The sequence below is a fragment of the Manacus candei genome, unplaced genomic scaffold (genome assembly GCF_025592945.1).
Source record: "Manacus candei isolate 608988 ecotype Guabito, Panama unplaced genomic scaffold, ASM2559294v1 h1tg000014l, whole genome shotgun sequence".
NCBI classification, from domain to species: domain Eukaryota; kingdom Metazoa; phylum Chordata; class Aves; order Passeriformes; family Pipridae; genus Manacus; species Manacus candei.
In genome coordinates, this window is record NW_026138062.1 from 38281080 (window position 1) to 38305383 (window position 24304).

Here is a 24304-nt window from a genome sequence, read left to right on the forward strand (position 1 = left end):
ATGAAAAATGAGGGATAACACCCTTTTCTTCTTGAAAGAATAAATACTACCAAACACTTCAGAGAGCTTCTACAGCTTGATCATTTTAACTGCTTATAATTTTAGAAGTCTCACAATGAAGGATGAAGTTGAAACTACAGTTTGAAACAAATAAATATTGCATGGCAAAAAGTATTCCAGTGAAGGATTTAAAAATGTTGCAGTGAAATGTTTCACTCATCTTGTCAGTGTGCTGTAATGAAATTTCAAGAACAGCCCCCTGCACCAAACTTCACAGACTGCAAAACTCAACACATCTATCACAAAGTAACAGGATAAAATTATTTCAAGACAGGTATAAAGGGTAGACTAACAGCTTGGAGATTAAAAGCAGACTAAAGTTAAACCAGAAGATGCTACAGTAGACAGACTGCGGTTCTTAAAAATTCATGCACGCACAAGGTCATATTCTGAACCTGTCTCCAGACTGGTGAGTAAAACCAAGTGCCAAGGACCAATCCCTATTCCTAGAGTCAGATGGCACCAACTTGATTGCTACTCTCAAGGGCCCCAAACAAGCTCAGGAATCCAGTGTTCTTGATCATTCTCTCAACCTCTCATCAATTAGTTCAGACAGACTAACACTTTCAGACAACTTGTCCTTTTTTTTTAATTAATGAACCAGCTTGCAGGCTAGTGTCTTCTGCCTTCCTAAAGACCAACTGAAGTACGAGCAGATCACTAGTCTTTCGGTTATTACAAGACAGAACCCTTATTTAATCCATGTGTTCCAAGGTATTTCTGAATAGGAGTCTTCAAGATATTGACAGCAGTGAAAAGTAGTAACTGGAAAGGGAAGCTGGCATCCCAGTTACATAAGCTTTGTTTCCATAGTATATCAGAGTACTAACTACATATAAGCAATCCCAACAACCTAATATATACAAAATCCTACTCAAGTGGCACATCACATGGTAAATGTTAACAATCAATTAACTGACTGCTACCTTCTCTTGGCTGAGTTAGCAGAGTGGTCACTGTAAGCATGGTCCTTCTTCTTGAGTCACGCAGGTCTGCCTAATCTACTGGAAGGTGTTTAAACTAACCTGGTTAATCCTGCACTGAAACAAAAATGTAACAGCCGGACAGGTCACACTCACAGCTGGCACAAGAGGAGGTGGAAAACAACTTGTGGATGGTTATACCTTAATCAGCCATAAAGATTACTGCCTCATTTTAACTCAGGACCTTTCCTGAAGCTGCAGCAGAGCTATACAGATTTTTGGAATTAAGAGCCCAGGAAGGTATTATTAACTTCAGCTAAGACTGACTCATTAGTATAAAAGAATAGATCCCCAATTATTCCAAACAAATTTGAGTTTAAACAGGCTGCTGCTATTCACTGATCCATGTGAAGAGGGTATTACTAGAGGTCAATTAGCAATCTGAAATTCCATAATGCAAAGAACACAAAGCCCTTTTAAACACAGTGTTACCTTTTGAAGAGATATTTTAAAAACCTTGATTCACATAGAGTTTATATGGCTTACCCCTTTTGCTTCAATGGCAATTCAAGTTTAAATATCGTAGCATCATTCACAACTGCTTTGTATGCCTGAAAAATAATTACAGATTATTCGTGCTTCACTCAATTTCTTTCTGATATGAATTGCAAAGATTTTATCTCTCTTTATACTACTGTAACATGAAATTAATTTGATTTTTTTAATTAGCTCAAAGCTTGCAGATTTGATTTTCTATTTGAGAATTCCAATTCTATGACTCAATTTTCCATTAACGGATGTTTTACATTTTCCTCTTTTCCATTAGCATACTACTTTACTTTAAAAAACAACTTAGGAAGGGATTACATGGAGCAGGTTGCATGTCTGAAGTCATGAGACAAATATGCAGTAAATTCTAAACACGAATTATTGCTGAATCAGACATTAAGGTTCTCATCACAAAGATCATCTTCTAATATGCTCTACATTACAAAGCTGAACGCATGCCAATTTATGCAGGACTACAACAGAAATTAAAAGCTTATCAGGTGGTAGAAAGTTTCATCAGTGTTTTAGTCTGTATATTTATTAGAGTAAGAGCAGCATCTAGATTTAACAGTGACTGGGTACAAGGATTTCGAAGACATCCTAATATGAATTACAACAATTCTTATACTGAAAACAAAAGGTCAGCAGAAACACATACCTTATCTCTTGCAGTAAGAAATCTTGGATCATCTTGAAAAGCTTCTTTAACCAACTTACTAAACCGATTAAATAGCGTGAGCAATTGCTCTACGTATTTCTCAGAATCCTAAAGAGGCAAAAATCAAATAAAAGACCAAGGCTCCACAGAATTCAGTGTGAGCTTACATGTAATTCCCTAATCTGTAAAAATGTTGTATCCTCAAAAGCCCGCATACTATGACTGCATTTTATCTTTATTCTCTGTACTGAAGATCTCTACAGCATGTAAGCCTACACACAGACTTTCAGGATAGTATTTGAAAGTTATATATAGAAAAATATATATAACTTTCAAATAATGTGCAATAACTTTTAAAATAAAAAGAAGTTTTCAAGAAGAAATAAAAGACACATCCTAATAGCTGCAGACACTCAGGCCTCCCAGACCCTGATGATACAAAGCTGAAAAAGAAAGGTGGGGAATAAAACCTTATAATTCCCACACTGAAAAACCACTTGTAGATTGAAAGCAAATTTCAAATTTCATCACGAAGTTAGAATTTTGGAAAAATTGTTTAGGCCTTTTTAATTCAGAAGCTAACACAATCCTATCATATAAGCATCCCATGCACTTCATAACCTTTTCTTTACTGCAAATTCAATTCACTTTTTAAAGATACAACTGAAAATGTTAAGAATATAAAGGTATCCTGAAGACATTTAAAACTTCCAGTGGATCAAAATTTGAAGTTTAAAGATAAAATCTTCAAGAACTATTTCCATTCACAAGCTTGTCCCACAAATAGAGAATATTTAAATTCTGCAAAGTTGTTTTTTCAGTGTTCTTTTATTACAAACCAATACACTTACAGTAGTAATAGTTTCAGCAGCTGCTACCATGTCTGCCAGTCCAGCACTAACAATATGTTCTTCCAAATCCTTTAGCATAGGTTCTATGCCATTCGGAACTTTATCCATCAGTGAAAACATTAAATGCAACTCTGAAAGATACGAATACTGATGAAGCTAGCAGTCAAAATCCTGTATAAAATCCAAATATACTGCATTTCTGCTAGGAATGTATCAAGTGGAACACTAAATATGTAAAGCACAGATAATCCAATTCACTCCTTAAAAAGAAACGTGTTTTGAGTACTGTTCTAACTCTGGCTCCATAAGGAGATTCTTCTGAAGGCAAAGACAGATATTTATTGCAATAAATTACATTTATTGCAATGTAATACTCATGCATACAGTATCACAAGCTTGAATAAAATCCCCTAAAATCAGCAGCAATTTGAATTAAATCCAGATTCTGCCTGCCTCATAATCCCTGGCAAAAACGGGTCTCTCTCAGTTAGAAGCCTACAGGACTTTAGGCACAAAATTGTATGGATTCAAGACATTTTTTGTTTTTAAATTAAAGCCAGAGCTGTCTCTGTGTATCTTCCAATACTACCTACAATGTGTTTTGTTTAATTAAAAGCATGTAAAATTCTGAAGTAAGCAAAACTAAGGCAAACAGTGAACTCTTTTTCCCAAAGAGTTTATTTAGTTTTTCTGAAAGTTACCAGTTCAAAAACTTCAAAAAATGATATGCTTTGTCTACTTTTTGTGAAGATATTTCAACATTGCTTAAAAAAAAAAAAAGGTACTGAAACATCAATAATCATCTTGACAAAGCTGTCCACAAAGAACACTGGGATTAAGGTCACCAGATTGTTGTAGAGAGACCACAGAGATTTGAACTCAGCGCAGCAAAGGATTCTGCTTAATGAAGTAGAACATATCAGTCATGGACTCTGATCCTTTTTTTGACAGAAATAAGTTATAGATTCACTTAGTTTTCCAATGTTGTGTCTACTGTGAAAGGGGAAAAGTCTCCTCAGCAATACTTCTGTCAGCCACAAACATCAAGATCTTGTCACCACTTCGAATGAAATATGTTACCAACTTCTGTATCTCAACAGCTGCTGCAGGAGCAAATAAAAAAGCAAAGCACATAGAAGGAAAAAAATCCTTTTAGAATGTAACAATGCAAATTAAAGAATGGGAATTAAAACCAACTTTCAATAAGAACTTGCAATGGTACTAGAAACAACTCACAATGGACTGAACGACAGGATTTCAGGAACCAGAAAAAGAAATTGAGTCAGAGGCGTTCTCAGTGCAATTTAGATGTACTGTAAGTGATGGCAGCACTGTTTTACATAAAGTCCAAAAAGCTCACTCAACTTTTACTGGATCTTTTAAGCTGTACTTTTAGAAAGGGTAAGAGGGAGGAAGAGATGGCAGAAAAAAGAGAAATAAAGTATATATTAAAGGGTTCTACATCTGTTCCTGTAAACTAGTGGTGGCATGAATAATTCAAGAAAAAAATTGTCCTAAGAATCAGTGGCAAAGGAAGATTCCAGGTGTGTCCCTAAAACTGCAGGAACCCAAAAAATCTCAGATTCTTCAAAGACAGATTTGAAAGTAACAAAACCAAAAGGAGTCTTTCACTGGAATTTCTCTCACAATACATTATGACACTGAACAGTAAAGAAATCCATTGTAGTTGGTGAGGCACTTAGTCTGTTTTCATTCTTAATTTATAAAAGCCAAGTGTACTTTTTATTTCTGTTGTACTTCAAGAATACAACTTAGGCCTAGCCTCCCCACTACCATAAGCAAACAAAAGTACACTAAGTCAATTCTGAAGTCTGCAAGATATGTCATATTTGACAGTTTTTAGTTGGGAAACATTATTCCTTCCTTCCTTCGTACAGCATGTAAATATTAAGTACTTCATATAAAAAGAGTGTCTTACAGTAGTGCCCAGCTCATAGCCAAAAAAACCCAGCAAAAGAGTCCTCTCTTTGTCACTGCTGTTTAATAACAAAAACATGACTAAATTCTTTGGGGCACATATCAGAAAAGTCACATGCATAAGCAAAGTACAGCAGAGGGCACTATCAGATGTATATATTACTATGTATAGCTCCAGTCTTTAATTACGTTTCAGTCATCTGCACCTGTGTCCTTCATTAAAACATTTCACATAGTTCTTATGTACCAAGTGGAAGTACTTTGCAACCAAGCACTATACACAGGGCAGACACAGCCCTGCGTGAATATTTCAACAGGTTTCTTTAGAAAGATGCTTTGGCTGCTATAGATGAGCCCTTCTGAATCTCTGCATTTACATAAGCCTCCTGTATTCTCCCAAAGGCTGTAACATATATTCGTAAGAAGTTTTGTGGCTTTCTACATTTAGCTCTGGACTACTGCCAGAAATCATGCTGCTAGATGAACAGATCAGTACGACATAGTTTTGAGGTCGAATTTTTTCTGAAATGTTAGCTTTAGAAGTATTTTCTACAGTATTCCAAGTCATAAAACAGTTTTCACATTTCTGTAGACATTAAAACTTCATAAGACAGTAAATATTCCCTGGCTGCAGGATACTCAGACTTCAAAGAAAAATTAACCTGTGAGTTCAGCTTTTATTTTTTTTCAATTTCCCTACTTGAATTATGACATTTTAATGACATATCTAGTTTGTTTTATCATACAGGACCAACACAAGACTTCTGAATCACACTAGCCTCTCAATTTCTGGCAGCAGAATTAAAAAAAAAAAACTTCTGAAAACTTTAAAAAGGCATGCAGAGCTAACTTTCAATACTCACACTGACACTGGCTATAAAACCACATGAACAGCTTGCAGAGATTTGGTTCATTTGACCTATGGTCCAGCACCAATATCAGAAGAAGAAAAATTTCTCCCTGCCTTTCAGAAAAAGAGCTTTGTAAAGAGATGCTTCACTTTTTTTCCAGGTGTAAACAGGCAGAGGGGTAGAAATGAAGTGTTTGTATCTGAAGTATTCAAATAGAAGGTAAAGACATTCGTAGCATTTACCAGAGCTGGTCAACACGATGAAAGTAAATGTAGGAAAAAATAAAGAAAATAGAACACAAAATATTCTTTTTGTTTTTCAAGTAAGATGAGAGCTATCCACTCATTCAAATTAGGTTATTGTACATACAGATTTTAAAAGTGATAGAAAAAAATACGAGCCAATGACAGTAGTTTTTTGTGGGATAAAATTGATCATGAGCAGTAGTACTTTTCTATGAAAGACTGCCACCATCTATTAAAAACCGTAATTTGATATATCTACACACAAATCTATTTTTATGCAGTAGATGCTGGGTTCATCCTGCACTGTTCTTGAAGCTTCACTTACTTTCTGTTTCATTTCGTTTGATCATGCCTTGGCATTCAGCTAAAATAGTCTCTTTAAAAGATGTCACCAGGGCATTGACGCAGCACTCCATTAGCTGAAATACATTAAACACAGAATTAGCTCATGCAGCCATCTGAACGCCAAAGTCTGACGTGTCTCAAGTTTGCCATGACACAGGATCTAGCCTGTTCTCAACAACCAGCTCTATAAAACAACGAATTCATTGACTGATTCATGAAGAGTATGTGTAGTTTGAATACAATCTATACAGGAACCATACTTCCTCAAAATGCTTTGGTTCATAAATGTGGTAAAGTCTCCTCCAAACCATTAATAAGCTTAGTATTTCTGTCAACTCTTTCCTCTCAAGGGAGCCATCACTTTTGGAACACTAACTAGCCTACTTCATTTCCAAGTATACATCCAAGAGCTAAGAATAGTTCTCATTCCAGCATACCCTATTTGGACCAGGCTGGATGGCTTGAATAAGGCACTAGATCTAGAACAGAAACTGTATATACATGTCAGGACCATCTCTCTTTTGTCAGTCTCTTTATATGGGTTACAATTTATAGCTGTGCAGAATGAATGATTCACAGCTTAACAAAAGGCATAAAGCACATTTTGATCCACTGCAAAAAAAAAAATCAGATTTAAAAGGTATTTATTTAAAATAACCTGTTTCCTGAACTAATTTCAACACAGACAATCATGAACTATTCGTTACAGTTAAATCTTCCTCCAGAATCTGAGCTGTGTAAAATACTGCTCAAGAGGGAAGAAGGGGAAGGAAAAAAAGAAGAACGACCTTTATATTAAATGGTCATATTTCAGCCTAAGAGGAAATCTATTACAGTTTTAATGAAATTTCTATAGCTCCTTTTGTTTGCAATGAACAATAACTCTTTCAGGTATTCTAAATAAGCACTGAGAAACCCTTTGCCAAACAGATTGGTCAGCTTATTTTCAAACACAGGAAAAAAACCAACCATACTCGACTCAAAATAAAAGAACAAAAACCAATCTGAATAAAAACCTGCCCTTCAGTGTGAACTTTTGTTCTACATGTACTATTAAAACACCTGCAGAAATTGTAGATTACCACTGGAAAGTAATACATCTTGTTGCAAATTAATTACCATAAAACCCATGTAAATTAAAAACCATAAACCAAATTGTTTCAATTTAGTGCTACCAAATAATACTGTAACAGAAAAATAAAAACTGCAATATAATAATACTACATAAATATAAATATGTAATTTTTCTACATATTATACTCACTGCTTCTACAGAGTTACATTCACGTCTTGTTTCTAAATATCGTAGTGCTCTTTTCTCCTCTTCTTTTAGTTTAGCATCTGCCTGTGCAAAAGTATAACAGCAATCATTTTAAGCACTAACACTTTCAGAACAAAATTCCAACAGAATTTTTACTTACATATTTCATATAATTCTGTACACCATTTTGTTGTAAATAAGAAGGAGCCTGTGTTCTATAAAATCTCTCTGTTGAATCCAAATATGCCTTTTCAAAGTTATCCCGATATATCTGAAGTTTATCTTCAGGATTAGAACAAAGATTAACTGCAAAGAGAAAGTCCAAACTTACTCTCAAGTCTTGGAAACTTATGTGGCTAATATTAAGCAAATCTCAATGAGAGAGTGAGTCTTGTATCAAAAGGTTGCATTGAACAATTTGAAATATCTGATAAATGCACTCTGATCACAAAAGGACACCAAATTTGTTCAGTCTTTGCTCCAAAAAACAATCTAATTAACTATAGAGAACCAGAAAAAACTGCATACTTAGCTCCAGCACTTCAGACATTCAAACACAGTAATCATAAATACACATATAAATAGAAAATTTTAAGGAAGAAGAAAAAAAAAGATCAGTATAATGTCTAATAAAGTGAAAAGTTCTCCACCTGACTAAACAAAAAGCTTCTCTTAGACACTGTTATTACAATAACAATGTCTTCATTTTATTTTTTTCCTGTTTTAACAAGAATGGAGACAGTGAGCTTACTGGAGTGCTTTGCATTAGTTGGAAATAAATAGTCACTAATAGGATATGCTTTAAAAAAGTTTAGGATTGGACATCCATAAAGCCATCCGAGAGAAGCCAAAAGTTTCATACAGCAGGCTGCAAAACAGCAGACAATGGTGAAATGTCATAGAGGTTTCAGATATACAGATCTGTTCTGCAACAAAATGACTGAAAGTCTTAAATGCAGCCTGTTTAACATTTCTTCTTCAAACCGTCTGAAGAATCAGAAACAGCATGTAAAGGAGTACAGACAAAGTTATATCTGCAACCCTAAAACACTGAAAAATTTTCTCTTTGTAAACATGGATTTTGCAGTAACTGATACACAGGTAAACCACTTAGAAGCTAAAGATTATATGCAGAATTTAACTGATATCATGTATCAGCAAGAACAACAAAAAAATCAATACCAAATGCTGAGATAATAGTTTCAACCCTACCACAACTGCCACCTTTGTATGAAGAAAATTAATTTACTAAAATGAAGGGGCAACAAACTGGCCTGTGCAAGACATACCATATGATTCTCGAACTCCAATAACGAGCTGAGAGTCGAAAGCTTCTCCTAGTCTTTCCGCATGAACTAGCTTCATTGCACTGTCCTGAAGCCTATTTTTTATATTGGAAAATATGGATTCATTCCACGTATCTAGCATGAGCTGTGTATTAGGAAGGAAAAAAGAAATCCTGTCAGAAAGGTACACGCAGACCTACGTTTGTGCAAAAGACATGCAAGACATCAGAAACACAAATCGAGCAATTTTTAATGTAATTTCCAGGTTCATACAGCAGTTCAGCTACAGTAGAATTTCATCTTTCTCTGAACTTGTTATAGAAGGAATATTCAGCTTACCTTCTAAGCTTACTTTATATAACTGGACAGCTAGGGGAAATCAGTCTTTAATGCATATATTAATTCCATAATTCTGTATTATTTCTACAGTTCATGGTAATTAGTCAGGTAACTTTTCCAGCCATGCAATGTGTCAGAGTTGCAGTATCAGGGGGTACTTCTGAGCCAAATATCCAAATACAGTTCACTATTTGGCAGGCTTTTTCTTAATTTTCTTATGTAAAGAAAAAGACTGATGGTTTTAGATTGCATTTATCTAACAAGAAAGTTCAGTATGCAAGTGATGCATATGTAAATTATAAAAAACTCCAAATCTCATTTAAACAGTGCAAAGTCTTAAAATTAGTTATGCAGGCTCCTGTCAAAATCCTCATCACTCAATGGGTCCCTTTTTATTCCATTGTGTGATTTATTAATTTTTGGTGATTGCTACTGATGCTGCTGCAAATGCATTGCATTACACCTGACCACCATACTTGTGCCCACCTAAGCCCTATTAGCTCTTCAGTAGTAAATACTTGAAGCATTCTATGTGTTCGCTAAAAATCTTAATTTGCTTTGAACCTCAAGTCACTGGATCTGGCTCTATCTATATGTCACTGAATACCTAATGAAATTATGCCAAAGCTTTAAAGATAATGTAATTTTTTCTATGCAACTCAGGCCATTTCATTGCTTTAGAAAAAAGCTCAAACTTACACTATCTACAAACTTGACAGTAACTGCTAATAATGGAATTTAAGCACAATAATATTCAGTCTACACTGGTAGTGGAAAGCAGGTTGAAATCATAAAATTTATGAATTCAAAAACTTTACCTCATGACTGTGAATAACCTATGATTGCTAAAAAATAACCTATGATGACTTGACATCATTGTATGGTGAAGCTAGTAGTAAAGATTAGATGATCTTATTCCATTCCTGCTTTGTAAATTTTAGATTTTAACACAGCAAGCACCTAAGAAAAGTTGGATATCCTTTCAAGAGAGTTAAGTTTACCATAGTTTATTCTTAACTTCTCCATAACTGTCTCTCAATTTCCACTAAATTTCTGTTTCTACAACTGAAGTAATTCGTGTTGGAAGAAAACGTTTACAACGTTGCAACATTCTTAGAAGCAAAGCTTTATTGAATTATGCTTCCTCCATGACCTTTCTCATTACTTGAACTTTATTGATACAAACATTATGTTGCACTGTGCAATTAGAGAACTAGTTTACAAGAGCTGAAGTGAGTAAAAAATGGAGAAGAAAACAGTGAGATAATCTCAAGCAACCTGGCGGGCACATTAATGACTTTGTCATGGTCAAACTGCTTCTAGACATTATGGATAGGGAAGTTTTACACAGATATTTGAAGGAAAACACATGTATCATTTTGGGTGACTGTATGAAGAACTTCTCAAGCATGGGAAAAGTTTCCACAAAGCACTTTTTAGAAAACTACAGAGAATGATGCCAGAAACAGAAAGTGACCTTCAGCAGTGAATATGAAATAATGAGATAGGTTGGAGACTCTGGGCTTTAACATCCCAGTGATGAGCTGGTCCTTGCTGGACTACATATGAGAGACAACTCCATCAGCTTCAGTCTTGACCAAAATCTGAACTGTTAGAAACCAGTTCTTTCTCCCAGATTCTCCTCACTACTTTGTCCACTTGACATTATCTTTTCTTTAATTTCTTAGTTTTCCTGCCTTCTGCATAAAGCAGAGTTAAGAGTTCAAGTTTTCCAGATCTTGGTGAGCCTAATAAGATCACATGCTTTCTCCAGCAAACAATGAAAACTAAAAAGGTAATGTGAAATGGTGATTCCTCTCTTTGCTGCTGTTTTCTCTTCCTTTTCTTCAAGAGGTAAAGAGGACAAGATGTCAAAACAGAAAGGCAAATTAAAAAAACCTTGCCCAAAGTAAAGCATTCAAACTATTTTGCTCTTCCCACCCTGGAGATAGTGGAACAGTTAAAATGATCTTCAATACCAAGCTAAATATCGATAAAGAAATTTCATTTCCCTACAGATACTTTTGCAATGAAAAGGAATAATGAAAGATGTTAAACTAAAGTACATAACACTTTACAACTGATATGTTTCATTTTCCTTATAATAAAAGACTAAAGCAATTTCCAGGACCACTATTCATGGGACTCAGAACACTGAGCCCTCCATACTCAAAGCACTAGACTTTCTTATGTTTAATATGAACCAGTAAAAAGATCATATCTACAAGATTCTACATGTCTAATCTTTTCATTGATATGACTGACAGTTTGGAAAAAAAAGGGGAAATTGAGATATCAACAGCCATATTTAACTTAAGATGACAGAATTTAATCAGTCATTTATAAAATGCAGAGGTATGTCCCAGTTACCATTTTGGCCTAGGGATATAAACCAGGAGCAGAAAAACTACTCACTGATGTATACAAATACACTTGCTACTCACAAATATACAAAAAGTAGATGAATTTACAACTACTTGCCATTCCAGGATTCAAGTCATAATTAAAAAAAAACCAAACCCACACAAAGTAAACCAAACCCCTCAAAAAACCTCCACCAAAGTCCAGACAAACCCAAAGCCCAAACGAGAAGTGTTTTAATCACATGAAAAATACTGTTAATAGCCAAAGTTGAATTGGAGAAACAAAGTGAAACTATTATGGAGAGGAAAAAAAAAAGTTGCAGGGTTACTCTGACTCTCACGCCGAAGCAAAGCGATACATCATGTGACATGTGTGATGTGGTTTCATTTTCAGCTACAGAGTCCCTTCCCCTGTTTACTGTAGGCAAACAGTGCAACAAAGCTTTTAGTACTGATCACTTACCTTTCGGACAATACTGTCTTCTACATTAGACTTTTTGTTGCTGCCCTGCTTGCCCATTAAAGTAATCTCTAATTGACAAAATGGCTTGGGTAAAATATCACACTGCGTGAAGAACTTGCGCCACTCCACTATATATGCCTTCAGTAAAGCTGTATCATCTTGATGACTCAGCACTCTCTGGAGGGACGGGGGAGAAGAGGAGGTAATTTATAAACAAATTTATGCACAAAATATGGGCTGACTTTGCTTATACTGAAAATAACTCTCCATATAAAATTCAAATGTACAGATATATCAGAATAAGAAAGTCTGCATATTTAAGTGCCATTTAGCTTGCAGAAGTAGTTATTAACCCATGGCACATGGGTCATTTCTAAAGGGTAAAGAAAGATAGCAGCAAACAGGTAAGTTCAAATTCTCCAAATTAACCTTTTCTTTTTTTCTCCTTCTAAGCCATCTACAAGTCAAAAATATTAAAACTTTTGGCATGTACTGGCACAACCATATATAAAAACCTTCAACATAAAGCTGGAAGGACTATGTTATATTCTATGCAGTGAAAAGTTTTGATTCAAAGGCACCTACTAGCCTTTCATTAGACCCAGACAGCTAGTTAACATGTATATTTTAATAAAGTCTGGAAACTACAGCTACATTGTACAATGGCTATCAAAATGCCTAAAAACCTGCCTCTCAAATAAAAGCCAACACAGACCATATCAAAGGCCTCAGTTCAGCATAGCATTTATGCCTGCTGTAAGCAAGTAAGCTGTGGAACTTAAAAAGTCAACATTTATATGCCAGGTTACACAAATGCCTCTATAAGAAACTAATTTCCTTTAAGCAAAGCCTTAATGGTGTAAATCACTTCACTAAAGAAAGACTTTAATTTTTTTCCTTTACAGACATTTGTCATGATTTTTTAATATTTTTTAAAAATATTACAACAACCCCCTCTTTTAAATCCCTTATTACAGACAACATCTTTTGCTACATGTTTTACAAACAAAAGAATTTCCTTTGAATCTATTGACAAATTCAGTTGTCTTGAGGGAAGCCTATAAAACTGGACAGTTAAGCTTGCTGAGTCAATAGCACAGATATTTGTGGTAGGCCATACATATGGCTTATTTTAAAGCCATCCATGAACATGTCAGCACAGCACTGAAGCTACATAAGCAATTTTTTTTTTTCTGAGGAATTTCTTATGGAAAATTCTGCTTTAAGAAGTTTTCAAGTGGAAGAAGATTCCATAAGTACTGTTAGATAAACTAAGATAATGCTTGTTATAGGTTTTTTTAATATAACACAAAAACCACTGCCCACTCCAGATTCAAGCACTGTGAGAAAACAATGAACCAAGGCAAATGCTCAAGGCCAAGTCTTCTTTTTGTCAATAGAAGTTTGCAGGGTAATTGTGATATCCAGAAAATCACAAAATTTCAAACAAAAAACCAATGCATTTAAATCCAATGAAAGTCAGAATTATATGGTTATTTTCTAACAATATGAATAGAAGTTATGGAACCTTAGGAACTTACTGCTTGTGCCTGTTTAATAAAATCAAGGATGTCTTCCTTCAGAGCCTGGTGGATTTTTGCTGGACCTTTATCATCCCATAAGCAAACTGCATGTACATCTCTAGAAAACAATTTATCCACCTTTTAGTAATAGCTACTCAAATTTTAATGTAGTAATGTATGAGGCTTAAACAGTCGTAATTTCAGTATGTCTAAGAAATTAATACACTTGTTATCTGTCTTTGTCAAACAACACACAGTTAGATCCCAGTGACACATGCAAGAAAACGTGTGGGGAAGAGACTGAGGCTTTTGAGAAAAGTCCTGGAAGCAAGTAACTTCAACCTATCGAGGAGAAAGGCTGTGGTCAAGAAGGAGATATACGAGACAATTCTATTTTCAGTACCTATTCAATAATCCTTACTGAATTAAGGACAATTTTTAAACCTTTTCCTTGACAAAGATAGAAATCACCTACCAGTAGCAGTATTACTACTCAGCCCATGCTATTCTAAAATACTCTCATTAACATGCAGCCTTCACTGACAGTTTCACAATCCAAACACTGAAACATCCTTGTGCTACAAAGGAAACAGACCTTCTTCATGAGAAACTTGAACTCTGAGGGATCAGGTAATTTAAAAGATGATTTAACTAGTTTAATAAGATCACTTAAACATTTCATGGCAGTGGTAGCATTTTAAAGTGGAACCTTACTACAGAAAAGCTACCAAACAGAATCGCAAAGCCAAATTCTATTACTGGGTTCTAATCAACACTCAAGTATGATTTTTCCTACCTGACAGCCCAGCAAGTGGAACTTAATTCCTACCCATTCCATAATGAGGACTAAATAAAGCAAGTTACACTCCTACCCATACATCATATACAACATGGCCTAGGAAGCCTTTTTTTGATTCATTACCATCCTCTGGTTCTTCTGCCTTTCATTAATAAGGCCACATCTTTGCAGAAAAGCAACCATATAATCTGAAGTTATTACTTTGTTCCTATTAAATGAATACACTTATTTCAACAGAAAAGCAGCTTTTTTAGTTTAACTGAAAAGACAAAACTTGCAAGGTAAAAAGTTCCTTTGACACAGATCAAAGGTGCAGGCCTAAGATTTATAGAGCTCTACCTAACAGGTGAGACTTCCACAATGCTCATGTGCAGAAAACGTGTTACTGCATTTAGAATGCCGCTGTTTCCTCAGAGCAGTGAAAAAAGCAATACTGGATAATTATACTCAAAGGGCAAGTAGAAGACACCTACAGATTTTGAATTTTTATTAATAAGCTTAACAAAGCACTGTCCAAAAATATGAACCTAGGACAGTGGGTTCCTTTCCCTCAAAAGCCTTATTTTAGCCATAAAGGTAATTAAGTTCTATTCAATAATTCAGCTACAAGAAAAATAATAAACAGAAAGTTTCAATCTCAATGCAGAATTATTGAACTAGTTATTAATCATTAAAGCAATGACTCAGAACTGAATTTTTACCTTAACTATACCATGTTTCTGGTAACTACTATAATAGACACATCCTAAGAGATTAACAACCATTACATGATAAATTACTGTTCCTTTTGGTTGGCAGAAAAGCATGACAGATGCAGTAAGATGGGTGTAAAAAGAGCCACTACACCATCCTCATCAAAAAGAGGATACAGACACAGACTGCAACAAGACTGCATTTAAATAAAAACTACTTTTGTGACAATTTTAAAAGCAGGAGAGTCTACAGGTTTAAACTACAACTGTATTTAAGGGAAAATAACTCCATTGAGACAAAGATTATTTTAGATATACTTCCAATATATCTTTTGTAAATCACTTCCATATTACGTTGGCAAAAATCATCACCTAATAGGAAGCCACTTCTGGCTTTTTGAAAGGAAGAAAATGGCAGGGTTTTCAGAAAGAACATTAATGCAAACATTGTCTGAAAAGTATTATTATATCATTCTTAGGGTACAAAACTATTCAAATAATACCAGTTAAACTGCACCATCCAGCTACTTCAGTAGCATTCTTCAGTTATTTTAGAAGAAAGCCATTCAAATTAGAATAATGTAACATTCAGCAAACTGCCTTTAATGAACTTACTGACAAAGCAGTAAACATTTTCTCTCTAATTCTAAGAATAAGTTTGTGGGCAGGTACAAAACTTACTTACTGTGGTCAGCTGAAGTCAAAATGATCTGTTGTTCTTTCACCATCCTATTTGCAAAGACCTGAATCTCAGCAAAACTCTACTTTTGAGCATTTACAGCAATGTAGGCAGATTTATCACTTAATAAAACTCAAACAGTACTTTTGTTCTGTTTTTCCACACAGTCTATGTCACATGCGACTTCTGTATCAGGAGTAGTACATGTATTCCCATTATGTAGAAGGATGTAAGATATTAAAAAAATTACTTACGAAAACAGATCAAACCACTGCTGTTTTGTGACAGACTCCTGACGAAGAAGTTTCAGAACGATAGGGCGCATGAAATCCCATTTGTCTTCAAACTGAAGTGAACCTTTATTCTAAAAGGAACAAAAAAAATATTGTTAATAAACCAGCTTCTTATTTAAAGTTATCTTGAAGGATTGCAGTTTCTACAGTTAAAGAAAAAATATTTTCTTCTCAGAGGTGTCCCTCCTAAGCTAGCGTTTGAGCTACACCACCACAGCTGAACAACACTTTTCACAGTATTACTTTAAAAAGTGAGAGCTATTATTTGTTTCAAAGAGAAACAGACTGCCAACTTCTTCATTTATTCACTGCATTAGCTACAGGAAACAAGTTCTAGCAAGTGTTCTTCAGATGTAAATGGAGTTATACACAGACAACATGAATGATACTTGGGTCAGCTTCTCTGTCGCAGCAAAGACAGATGCAATAAAAGTCACAAGGCACAGTTGCAAACCCATCTTGAATAAATTACCCTGATCAAAATGGCAGCCAGGAATCAGGAACTGTACCTGTGGATGCTGCCATGTACCCTTTTTCTCTCACCGTGTATTTGGCATCAGCAGCAAAGAGGGAGGAAGGAAACAGAGTAACATAGGAGCTACTGTATGACAGACTCCCTTCCTGTGGGTTAACTGGCCATAGGCACTCTGAGGGCCAAGAGTACAGCTGGTGCAGATAAAAATTATTTACACCATGCTGAAAAGTCTAATCCAAGGCGGATTTTTCAAACTTACAATAAAAACTAAGAGGCAAGCTAAAGAAATGAAGTGCTTCCATATAATTCTGATTATTCTGAAAAATCTCACCATAGTATACAGACTAACTTCTATTATTAAAAAAACCCCACCAAAACCACAACAACTTTGAGAGAAAAACAGCAGTTCTACTGCATATGTTGTTATCCTGTTTGCTTACGGCTCCACATTTTAAAAAGAAAAACCTGCAATTAAAAAGCTATGTTGATTGGGAGTTCTGTGGCAGAAAGACCACAGATTATCTGAAGTGTTGTGTTCCAATGCACTGTTTACTTTTGAACAGATCATTGTCTTGGTCAGCGATACTACACTTGACACAATTCACTTCAAATACAGCAAATAATACAGTCTGACTACTTGAAATTCTGACAAGTGCACTGTTCTGTCACTAACATCTCTTCTGATAAACAAGCACAAGCAGCACACCACGTTCCCTCAACCATCGCCTTTTGATTAATTTCTACATGGAAATTTACAATTAAAACTGTTATTTTGTATTCAGAATAAGCACAGTTTGGTAACTGTATCCCCTGGTGCTCTTAAGTGCAAAGATACATCTTGAAGCTATAAAGATGCAACAGGCACCACAGTAACTATTTTTAAAGTAACAGCACCTGGAGGCCTCACAACATTATCAAACTACTGTGGTAGGTACTGAATATGGCTTTCACAGAAGCAGCCCCTGTTGATAAAGTCTGTAAATCTTTCAACATAAAAAAAATAGAAAAATAAACTGCTTTCAAATTCAGAGGGATAGTTTTGCCTATTCTTTCCCACTACAAGAAAAAAAGGTCATTTGAATACATCATCTTTGAAAATCATCAACTACATGCTTCCCCCACACAGAGCTAGCTTTACAATTATTCCCTTAACTTTGATGTGTTGCTCTAATCTTTCCCAGTCCTGTGAAAATTATTAGGTTTTACTTGCAGATACTTCTGTTCCAAGTCCCTCTTTGCAGGATAATGAACTTGAAAGGCCAGCTACTGAACAGTTAGAAGTTACAGAAAGGGCATTATAAAGTACGTAAAAACAACGTCCTCATAAGTTTTCCTTTGGCGTAAAACTTCAGAGTAGATCCCGTAAGTTTTTTCCAGAAAAAGTAAAAAAAAAAATCTGTTCTGCAATTCTTGAGAAGTGTAATTCAACCCTTCACTGAAAACAGCTGAAGATAAAACCTGAATGCTCCATCTTTGTGAATAAGATTAATTTCATTGTAAAACATGGGGGGAGGGAGATTGCAAACACAACTGTTTATATGATTTAAACTGTGAATACCTACTTCATTCTAAGAAACACACATAAAACTCAACTTCAGTTGTAAAAGTTGTGTATCCACTTGAAATAAACATCTGCTTACTTAAAAGGAATTCCTGAAACAAAGCTTGTCCTGAAATGTCAGAGAAGTTTAGAACTTTGTTTCCTATACATAGGAGTATATTTTTTCCACATTTCCTCCTTCATTCCTTAACTAAACAGAAGAGGAAACAAAATCAATGGATGAAAAATCCCAACGAAACTACTCTAAGTTCAACAAACAATTCAACATTATCTAGGTAGATTCATGCTTCCATGACCTTATACTTTTGTACTGAAATTACAAGAAGGGAAGGGAGCATTAAATACCACCTACGGTGTGTCCTTCACATTCATTAATTCTACCCTTACGAGAAAACACAAATTTTACAGTAGAAGAGAAGGTCAAACAGTGGTAATTCTTAGTTGATACCAAAGTCACACATGCAATTTCTGAGCAGTATTTCCCGGGCAGTTTTTCCTTCTTAGTTTGCCTCAAATCACAGTTCCCATAGAAAGGTAAGCAGGATGGTAAGGTATAATACCTTGGACGAGATAAAATTACTCCAGTTATCAAATCTTCTCTGAAAACATGGGCTACAACTGAGAGCCAGACCCTGGCTAAGTAGCCATTCTAGAGTTTAAAATTTAAAGCTTTGAAAAAAAACTCCACTTATAAAATAATTTGTCTCAAAAGTCATTTCAATTAATTTGTTCATACAGATTTAAAGTTCCATTTTAACACTAAATTTTACTTGAAGAACATACTACTTTACACCCTATATTGAAATACGTCCTCCAACTTTACACTTCAAACGTACTTTTCCCTGTTCTTTACTTTTATGGATAAGCACTTAGACATAATAGACATAACAAGGCAAAGCAATACCCCAGGACCTCCATGTTACCGTCCCTCTTACCCTCGAAATGTCTATTTGGATGTTCAGCTCTCTTTGCTGTGTACTCTCTATATTTCAGGACACATAGAAATTCAGCCCTCATCTCTACCAGATGCTCTGGACAGTACTGTAAAAAAAGCAACACCCTCTAGGTCTTACTGTACATCTTATCTACATATGAGTAACATCATTGCCTTTACTACTACTTCATTGTTTTCAGACAGTAGGTATATTAAAGCTAGTTCACAGAGGGATGAAATGGGAAATATGACATCACAGATTGGAATAAACACTGTCTGATTAATCTCTGCTACCAGCAGCTCTAAAAATCAGTGTAATGATTGTAACAAGTTCCTATTCAAAGCAGGAAAGTAGCCACAGGGAAAGCTTTTCTATGTAACTAACTAGCGTGCAACATTCCCATGCTTCTTAAGGATATCCTAAATGGAAATAGCCAGGAAGAAACAGAAAAACTTAAAATACAGAGCTGGAAACATGTACTTCAAGTTGAAGAATTCAAATATTTCAGATGTGTTTCTAGTTGTCATTGACAGCTGAAACTGATGCAAAGGTAAATAACGTTTCTCATTTGTTTAAGTCCATGGAAAATTTGTTGCTTCCTTTGCTGCTTGTCTCCTAACATCAGGCTCATGCTGCAGTTCATCTTGCAAGGACAGACTCCTGCATTTGCTGGCAGATCTGCCAGCATGGATACAGCTACAGGTTTTCTTTATGCTGCAATAAGTGGGGATACTTTCTGTTCCAGAAACGGCAGAAAAACTCAAATGTCTTCATGTCACATGGGTGAATTGGTTTAGACTTTGTCATTGCAAAGGGAACAAACTACAAGTCTGGCACACGCCCTGAAATGAAGTATCCCACTTTGAAAGTGTCACAGTCACACATATGTTTAGACAAAAACCTCTAGGGGACTCTCCTAGAAATGGCTCAGCCATCTACTGAAAGCAAGCCACCTCCTCAACGAGGGAGAGCAGCTTTGCTACAGGTAGGGCAGGCACCCCTGACCATGTAATGGCTCTTACTAAGTACTTCAATATTTCCAGGATTTAGCATGTGATTGGTCATTCTAATTTTGCATTTAAAGAAGGCTCTCACAAAAGAAAAGAAATAACAATTAGGAAAACTATGCACTAGTGGAGTTTAAATGATGCCCTTTAAAATTATGACAGCCAGTCAGATTTGGATTCAGCTAGTATTTGTTACTAAGAATAAGAAAAGAATATTTCACTTCATTTTCTCAACTACGCAGAAAGCTGAATGAGGATGGAGTAAAAGAAGAGAAAATGCTTAGTTCCTGTTCATGCTGGCAAAACCAAGACCTGTCTATACCCAATTTATGCAGGCTTATTTGGAAAAGCTATGGAAAAACTGCACAGATTTTAATATCTCTCCTTTCTTACCCTGGGGTTTACTGTGCCCAGATATCGCTTTTTTCCCATTAAACATGAAAGCAGAAGTAGAGAAAGAAGTTGCACACCCTCAGATGGCACAAGGCACTGCCAATCAACACCAACCTGGAATCAACAGTTTGCTTCTCAGAGAGTACTCTCGTGAGTGGGATTTGGGAACAAAAGACCTTACCTAGTTCCAGTTCTTGCACTGGTTTATTTTGCCATGATAAACAAAGCCAAATCACCGTATAATTTTTCCTTCTGTAATGCAGGAATCGTACTTAATATTGTCATTAGAAAACTCACTAATTAGTAAGTTATTGTGCTTAATAACACTTTGAGTGACAAAAAAGGCCTGGTTTAGAATAGGTATCTCTGCAGCATTTTTCCTAAAACACACTGCGTATATATATCTTGTTGTCAACATAAAATACTGGTGATACAAAGGCCAGTTGCAAAAACATGAATAGTCAACATAAAGACTTCACTTTGGCAAGAGTCATCTCGCAGAATCAAGGCCTTTGACTCTATTTTCACTTACTACTCTTTCAAAATAGCTGAAGTGGAATGCTGACAAAACTCATAAGCCTATGCTTCTTCTCTCTACTATGGGCTATATGACCACATCTCATCAAAGCACACATCAGTCTTTCCAGAAAACCTCAGATGTACAGCAAAGAGATGGTCTAAAATATTAACAAGCCTTGCTCTAAACACATGCTTTTCCAATAAAAGGGCACTTCTTCTTATAGGACATTATTTTTTTCACCACTGTTCTTGGACTTCTCAATTTTAAATTTTAAAGTATTTTTAAATATTATCTGCTTAGATATGTAACCCCTTTTAGGCATAAAAATATACAGAAATTAATCAAAATTAATTTCAATTACATTTCAATTTCAAGGAAGACTTTTTAAAAATATATCTTTTTAATACTGAAACATTTTTTTGGATACCAGGAAGAAACAAGGTGATCAATTATTTCTCATTTCTTCACACTCAGTGTCTCAGAATAATAGATACAACCAGCAGATTCAGGCCAAATCTATACATCCAAACGAGGTCAGATTGCTCAAATGCAAGCAGCACTTCTTCGGGACCATCTTTAAAAATAATATATAGTGCAGAACACATGATTATGCCTATATTTATACGTGTTTTCAGCTGCTAACTGCTCGAGTTCAGCAGATAGTCTTCCCAAGGCCTTTCACACCAGTGGAGTTAACTGGTGCTGTAGAAACACTGGAGGCACTAGTAATAGTTGTTTCAAGTAGGCCTGTCTTCCCTGTGCTGGCATGGCCTCAAAGGCCATGCAGTCTTCTGCTCATACATACCGCAAATATCAGGACAGGCAGTCCTGAGCTCAAACACTCGACTGTCCTACCGAAATCTTCCGTTCCAACCTGCAGCAGCTTGGGGTGACTGACATCTGCCATCGAACGCCGGGAAAGTGCCTGAAAACATCTGACTACAAAAGCAAAGCTACTTAACGTAAGCGAAAGGCCTCCGGGAGTTTTCCTTTGCAGGAAAACTGCTGTTAACAAAAAAGCTGGAACACGGTGGCCACCCCAATAACGACACCTGCCCACAGCGAAGGCGTTTTCCAACTCTTTTGTTCAACTTAAACATTTTCCATACACCCGAGTCTTCTTAAATAAACAAAGGGAAGACGCCGTGCCCTGTCTAACTGCACGACGCAACGCTGTTTCCCAACGAGGCGTGTTTGGGAAGGGAGAGCCGGGGGGAGGGAGCAGGGTGCTGGCAGCAGCCGCAGCCGCCGGCGGGGCCGGGCCGGGCCGAGGCCGGCAGCCCCAAGGCCGCTCACCTGCGGGAGGGCCCAGGCAGCGGCAACTCCGGGCAGCGGCACCGCGACTCGACCCCGGCTCTGCCCTGCCCCGGTCCCCGCCGCCCTGCCCGGCCCGGCCGCCCCCGCCACCCGCAGGGCCGCCCGGCCCCGCCGCCTCCCGCCCTCCCGCAGGGCCCGGCCGGGCCCCGCTCTCACCTTTAAGAGATTAGACGTCGCCATGATCCCCCCCGCGAGGCCTTCCCGGCCGGCGGCGGCGGCGGCTCCTCTGCCCGAGCTCGGCTCGGCTCCCCCCGGCCGCTGCCGCTTTACATGGCCCCGGGCCGCCCTCCCGCCCGGCCGGACCCGCGGCGGCGGCAGCAGCAGCGGCGGCGGCCTCAGCGTTGGGCTTCTCTGCCCCGCGGCGAGGCTCGGGGAGCTCGGCAGCGCTGGGACCGGCCGGGCGCTCCTCACGCAGCCGCCCCTCAGAGCCTCATGGCGGCGTCCGCCCGGGCGGCGCTCGGCGGCCGCGGCTCCATGGAAGGGGCCGGGCCCACATGATGCGGCGCCGGGAGCGGCCCCGCCGCCCAGCGGGCTGCGGGCCCCGCCTGCAGCGCCCCCTGCCGGCCCGCCGCCCGCACGGCCCCGCGGAGCGCGCTCGGACGGGAGCCCCGGCGCGGCGGAGCGCCCTGGGTCGTACAGGCAGAAATAACTCGACTTCTGGCTAATTAACCAACTAACCAACTAATCAACCCCGGCCCTCCCCGCGGTCCCGTCCCCGCGGGTGCTCCGGCACTGGCCCCCCTCACGCCCGGCCGGAGGGAGCGGAGAGCGCCGTGGGCACAGCACCGCACGGGCGCTCACTTTGCCTAGTCGTTGCCCTACACCCGATCCTCGGCTAAGCCGTCACTCTCCCAGCCAGTTGTCACAAGTTTTCTATTTACAGAATCAAAAAGTGTATAAGTATCTGAAGGGTGCCTGCCAGGAGGAGGGAGCCAGGCCCTTCTCAGTGGTGCCCAGCAATAGGACAAGAGGCAACGGGCAGAAACCGATGGACAGGAAGTTCCACCTGAACACGAGGGAGAACTTCCCTACAGTGCGGATGACTGTGCACTGGGACAGGTTGCCCAGAGAGGTTGTGGAATCTCCCTCACTGGAGATTTTCCAGAACCATCTGGATGCAATCCTGTGCTGTGTGCTCTAGGATGACCCTGCTTGAGCGAGGACGTTGGACCAGATGACCCACTGCGGTCCCTTTCAACCTGACCCATTCTGTGATTCTGTGATCACAAAATGTTCTGAGTTGGAAGTGACACACAAGGTCATCAAAGTCCAACTCCTGTCAGTGAGACAAAGAAACATTTAGTAGGAAAAGTTTGCGTTTAGGCACCTTTGGAAAGGGATTTGGTATCTTTTGGGGTTTATTTATATCAAACAGAATCTCACCTTTCTATTAAAACATTTAGCCTTCACCTAAAAACGTGTCTTGAAGAAAATTTTCCTGATCTTTTCTTACAGGCTCGGAGCCCTGAGAACTGATGCTGCTTGTTCCACCTGGCCTGCCACGTGTCGCTGTCATGACAGCTGCACCACCTGCCACCAGGGATGGCAACCCCCTCTTCTACTCTCCTGGGGCACACCATTTGAAGATAAATTCATATTATAAAGGACAAGGGCCCTGAAGTGTTAGAAAAGCTGAAACAAAATATTTAACAAATCTGTACACTGTCATGGAAGTTTTGGATAATGCTGACCAAATGTGGCCTGCAGCCTTATTAACTTAATAAATTACAATGGCCATATTAAGGCCTTCTCTTAATTGAGGAGTGAAAAGGAGATATTGAATAACCTCCTATTTTGATAAAGTTTCCAGCTTCTGAATGCTCCAATTGGTTTATAATTTTTTCTTTGCTGTTATGATATATTACATATTTTATACTCTAAATATTTAAAAATTCATATAATACACACAGTTATGCAGTTGAATGTATAGTATATAATTATGCAATATAGATCTAATTGTATTACACACTGTCCATTG

At 37.7% G+C, this 24304-nt stretch overlaps 1 protein-coding gene across 3 annotated transcripts in view; it reads right to left on the reverse strand.

Annotated features, from left to right (window-relative positions):
• The window catches only part of CUL5 (cullin 5), a 32783-nt gene extending 9960 nt beyond the window's left edge, over positions 1–22823 (reverse strand). For 2 of the 3 annotated variants that reach the window (XR_007903236.1, XM_051779819.1), the window contains exons 1-11: positions 21815–22099; positions 16080–16189; positions 13674–13773; positions 12133–12309; positions 8971–9112; positions 7842–7987; positions 7685–7765; positions 6401–6494; positions 3042–3172; positions 2191–2298; positions 1530–1594 (exon numbers count right to left, since the gene is read on the reverse strand). Coding sequence is in view for 2 of the 3 variants with exons in the window: in XM_051779819.1 (XP_051635779.1) it covers positions 1530–1594; positions 2191–2298; positions 3042–3172; positions 6401–6494; positions 7685–7765; positions 7842–7987; positions 8971–9112; positions 12133–12309; positions 13674–13773; positions 16080–16189; positions 21815–21916 (1256 nt within the window). In the remaining variant the exon portion in view is untranslated. Of the gene's footprint in view, positions 1–1529; positions 1595–2190; positions 2299–3041; positions 3173–6400; positions 6495–7684; positions 7766–7841; positions 7988–8970; positions 9113–12132; positions 12310–13673; positions 13774–16079; positions 16190–21814; positions 22100–22482 lie in introns of those variants that run through there. The other variant, XM_051779820.1, reaches the window with a different exon arrangement.
• Between the last annotated feature and the right edge of the window lie 1481 nt (positions 22824–24304).